Raw genomic sequence first — 4,689 nt, 5'->3', positions numbered from 1 at the left:
GAAAGAGTGCAATGATCACAATACCAATATGGGCCAGTGAAGCGACGTCCTCCACAACTAGACTTATGAATAAAAGGATAGCAACTTGTCTATTCCCCTTCCCTGATTTCCCAACGCTGTTTGCTCCCCCAATTTCCCAATAAAATCTTTAACAAAAAAAAATGTAAACCAAAATAAAATCACCCCTAGTCTTTCCTTCTAGAGGCATCCACTGCTAAATCACGGTCTTTCCTCCCATTTTTTTTTCTTTGCATTTTTAAGATGGTTGGAGCTATACCATAGAAACAATTTTATATCCTGCTTTTAAAACTTAAACAGCAGTTGCAAATCTTCTTGTTGTGGGGAACTCAGACAGAGAGACAGGACACCAAGGCTCGGGAAGCAACATTTATTAATGCCGGCACAGGCTCAGCGGATTCACATCCAGAGGCTGAGCCCCGACCTGGGCGAAACTCAGGGATATATACCCTGAGGTTTCCAGGTTGGCAGCTAAGATTCTTTATCAGGACATGTGGCCCTGTGCCAGTTCCTGACTGGCTCCTGGGTGAGGTAGGAATTTGGAAATGTTAAACGCGGAAGTCTTAATGGCCATGCAGTCTAGGAATGTCCTTGTCTGAAGCTCCCTGCTACAGCAAGGAATCCTTGGTGACCACATGGTCCGCGAAAGCCTTTGTCTAGGGCCCACTGCCACATTCTCACATGGTATCCCAAAGTCTTCAATGAAACAGATTTACACAAGCTGGTTATGAAAAACACTGAAATAAGTGGTGGTGTCAGGACTCCTTGGGCCCTGACAAGGGCTCTTTGCTGCTCAAACAGCTAACCGCGAGGCAGACCATCTGGCAGGTGAAAAGTGGTTACCCAAACTGGACTGGAAGCAAACCTTGGACCGCCAGAGTTGGAGTCCTGCCATATCTGGGCTGGGAAACTGCCAACAATCGGGTCAAAGGCGTGGCCACTGAGGGGCCGGCAGGGGAGAATCAAAGTTTGGAGTCAGAACTCGGAGCCCTGCGACATGAAGTGCTTGCCGTTTTTGCTGCTGTGGGGGCTCCCCCAGATTTGGGGAAGTTCTGAAGGTGAGTGGAGCGAGAGTGCTGGGGCATGCGCCTGGGAGACGGCGAGAGGGGGCTGGGCTGGGAAAGGGGGCGACCCATGGTGGAGGCCGACGGAGACCCCTGCGTCTCGGGAACCCAGACCGGTAAGCTCACAGGCGATCCCGCCAGAGAACGGGCCACTCCCAGCTTCCGCGCCCAGCGATGTGGGGGAGCCCTTGAGCTAGGAGACACCACCCCTCCTGCCCAAGCCCAGCAGTTTCATTTTCTTCCCTTCTTACACTGTCCGCTCACCCGGCCACTCGCTAAACTGCTCCCATCTCCGTCCTCTCGCAGTTCAGCAAAGGAACGCCCCGCTCCGCTGCCTCCAGATCTCCTCATTCGCGAACCGCAGCTGGACGCGCACAGATGGCTCGGCGTGGCTGGGGGAGCTGCAGACCCACGCTTGGAGCCATGACTTGGACACCATCCGCTTCCTGAAGCCCTGGTCCCGGGGCAAATTAAGTGACCAGCTGTGGGAGAAGCTGCAGCATACACTTCTGGTTTATCGAAGCAGCTTCACGAGGGACGTGCAGGAATTCGTCAAAATGCTGCATGTAGACTGTGAGCTGAGGGGTGGGGTCCTGGGCAGCTGCCAAGGGGAGACAGCGGACGCAGAAACCCAGCTGGGAGACTCTGGCCCCACCTAGCGGGATTCCCTGCTCTCTCCACCCGCTTCTGATTTCCACTTCTATCCGAAAGGTCCCAATCTCTGACTCCTCAAATTACCAACTGTTCCTCCCGCTCTGGACCACCCATTCTCATCTCCCTGAACTCTGGATAGTATAACCCTTACACCAAGTTTTCCTCCTTGACCCCTTCCAGAAGTCTGTTAAACCCTTCCTTTTTTGGTCTCTATCCTTTCTCCTCCTCAGATCCCTTTGAAGTCCAAGTGTCTGCTGGATGTGAGGTGCACCCTGGGAGCCCCTCAGAAAGCTTCTTTCACACAGCGTTCCAAGGAAGAGACCTACTGAGTTTCCAAGGAACTTCTTGGGTGCCAGCCCCACATGCTCCAGATTGGATCAAAACAGTCTGCAAACTACTCAACCAGGACCAAGGGACCCGGGAAACAGTGCAGTGGCTCCTCAACGACATCTGCCCCCAATTTCTCAGAGGTCTCCTTGAGGCCGGGCAGCCAGAACTGGAGAAGCAAGGTCAGCCTGCCTGTCTCACCCGCTGCCCTCCACTCTGGGGCTCCATCTGGGTTTTTCCGTTCCAGGATTCACATCCCTTTGAGTATCAGGGGAAGAGAAAGGCTCATGGGTGGATGGATAGAGCACAAGGGCATTTATTCATTCCACAGACATTAACTGAGCACCCTTTGGGTTCAATGAATTCAATTAAACAAACACTAGGGATCTCTGCTTGAAGGGAAGGATAAGAAGACATTAACAATTAAAGCGATGTTTGAAACATGCTAGATATGTTACAGTGAACACAGGATGCTATAGGAATACAGACAGGGACATTTACAGGATACTGAATGAGGGAAGGCTCTCCTGGAGAAGCTGACACAAATAGATTGACGTTATGAGAGACTTCATCTCCAGAAGTGGAAATGTGGGATGCATGAACCTGCTAGAAGGCCTTGAGCCTCTCACAGAGTCCTCACGTTATGATGCCCCATTCCCTTTTGGATACAGTGAAGCCAGAGGCCTGGCTGTCCAGTGGCCCCAGTCCTGGGCCTGGCCGTCTACTGCTGGTATGCCATGTCTCAGGATTCTACCCAGAGCCCGCAAGGGTGATGTGGATGCAGGGTGAGCAGGAGCAGCTGGGCACTCGGCAAGGTGACGTCCTGCCCAATGCTGATGGGACCTGGTATCTCCAAGTAACCCTGGATGTGGCTGCGGGGAAGGCAGCTGGCCTGAGTTGCCGAGTGAGGCACAGCAGTCTAGGAGGACAAGACATCATCCTCTACTGGGGTGAGAAAGAACTGGGGCCCAGCTGGGAATGGGAGGAGAGGATTCTCAAGCATAGAGAGAGGGACTGTAGAAGGGGTGGCAGTGGACAGATATATGCAGGATAGAGGAGTTTTGGAAATGAGGCTCCAACCAGGAGGGATAGAAGAAGGGTATTCCAGATACAGGAAGGAGAGGAATAAAGATCTGAACTCCAAAAGCACTGCGACAGGGTGTTCCATATGCAAGAAAAACTAAACTGAAAAACTCACAGCTCCAGACGTAGGTGGCAAATGAAGACTCCCAGGAGGACTCTCCTTCCTCAGGAGAGGGAACTGGGGACATCCGAGGGCAGGATAACATGTTGTAGATAGCTGCGGTTAACTGACTGCTTCCTGTATGTGGGCTGAGCAGTCTGCACACAGCAGATCATCTAATTATCACAACTCTCCTTTGAAGAAAGTACTATTTATTATTTTCACTTCAGAGATGAGAAATTGAGGCTAAGCTAGGTCAAGTTAACTGAAGTCAAGCCTCTCATCGTTAGGAAGAAGAGTTGGATTTAGATTTTAGCTATTGCCATTCTTCTAGATGCTGTACTGTCATATGCTGAAATGAACTGAATTATGGATGATCAGACCCTGAGAAAAGCTGGGGCATCTAAACTTCAGAGGAATGCAAATACGTGCTTTAAATAGGGGAGGAAATAAGAAGCACCTGGCATCCTCACATGTGATTAGACCAGGTGACTTGAACTAGGGAGGGATCCTGGGCTGAGAGATCTCCTATGTGCCCCCAAGCAGAGGGGAGCCATGTGTCCGTGAGCTTGATCGTCATGGCAGTGCTGGCATCCCTACTTCTGATAGGCGGAGGCTTAACCTTCTGGTTTAAGAAGCGCAGGTAAGTCTCCCTTTTCTGTCTCCTTCTTTCCTCAACCTTTCTCCCCATTTCCTGTCCCTTCCATCCCCTCTCCCGCTTTCCTTAATGGTCTCTCGCTTTCTATTGTCCCACAGCTCCTATCAAGACATCCTGTAACTGTCCTCACCACACCTCTCTGGAACTTGGGATCTCAAATTCCCACAACTTCAGTGCTCAGGAATTAAGTGTGAGAGAGAGGTACCTTGAAGAAGCAGAAAACAATCATAAGGCAGCTCTTGTCATACCCCTTTAATATTTTATCTAAGAGGATTTAAGTTCTTTTTTAGGGCTGGGCTGTATGGTCATTGTTTGAATGCTGGAATCTGCAGTGAACTGGAAAGCAGTCATCTTGTCCAAAGGAAGCAGGTCCAGCTGCTTGTTGTCAACTATAAAGGAAAACTCTGGGGCTTGGCCGTAACTTACATTTTTCAAGAAAAGTGGAAGTCTGGTGGAGAAAAGGGAACCCTGGTGCACTGTTGGTGGGACTGCAGGTTGGTGCAGCCTTTATGGAAATCAGTATGAAGGTATCTCAAAAAACTGGAAATGGAACTACCGTATGACCCAGCAATTCCACTCTTGGGTATCTATCCAGAGAAACCCAAGACGGTAATTTGAAAAAATATATGCACCCCTATGTTTATTGCAGCACTATTTACAATAGCCAAGACTTGGAAAGAACCGAAATGCCTATTGGTAGACGACTGGATTAAAAAACTGTGGTACATTTATACAATGGAGTATTACTCTGCTATAAAGAAGAATGAAATCTTACCATTTGCAAC

General features: G+C 49.9%; 1 protein-coding gene across 1 annotated transcript; it reads left to right on the top strand.

The window, feature by feature from the left end:
* Positions 1-626: 626 nt before the first annotated feature.
* On the top strand, positions 627-4,113 carry LOC109396391 (antigen-presenting glycoprotein CD1d-like). Its single transcript, XM_019668162.1, has 6 exons — positions 627-1,076; positions 1,389-1,655; positions 1,967-2,245; positions 2,735-3,013; positions 3,793-3,889; positions 4,003-4,113. The coding sequence occupies exons 1-6, from the start codon at positions 1,016-1,018 to the stop codon at positions 4,022-4,024; spliced, it is 1,005 nt and encodes a 334-aa protein (XP_019523707.1). The 5' UTR covers positions 627-1,015; the 3' UTR covers positions 4,025-4,113.
* Positions 4,114-4,689: the final 576 nt, after the last annotated feature.

This window comes from Hipposideros armiger, unplaced genomic scaffold, assembly GCF_001890085.2.
Source record: "Hipposideros armiger isolate ML-2016 unplaced genomic scaffold, ASM189008v1 scaffold_519, whole genome shotgun sequence".
NCBI lineage: Eukaryota > Metazoa > Chordata > Mammalia > Chiroptera > Hipposideridae > Hipposideros > Hipposideros armiger.
The sequence above is the reverse complement of the archived record's forward strand: the minus strand, read 5'-3'. Positions and strand labels throughout refer to the sequence as shown.

Coding starts and splice junctions, on each gene's coding strand:
- LOC109396391 (XM_019668162.1), top strand. CDS start 1,016: ATGAAGTGCTTGCCGTTTTTGCTGCTGTGGGGGCTCCCCCAGATTTGG. Junction 3,014..3,792: donor AGACATCATCCTCTACTGGG/GTGAGAAAGAAC, acceptor GCCCCCAAGCAG/AGGGGAGCCATGTGTCCGTG. Junction 3,890..4,002: donor TTCTGGTTTAAGAAGCGCAG/GTAAGTCTCCCT, acceptor ATTGTCCCACAG/CTCCTATCAAGACATCCTGT.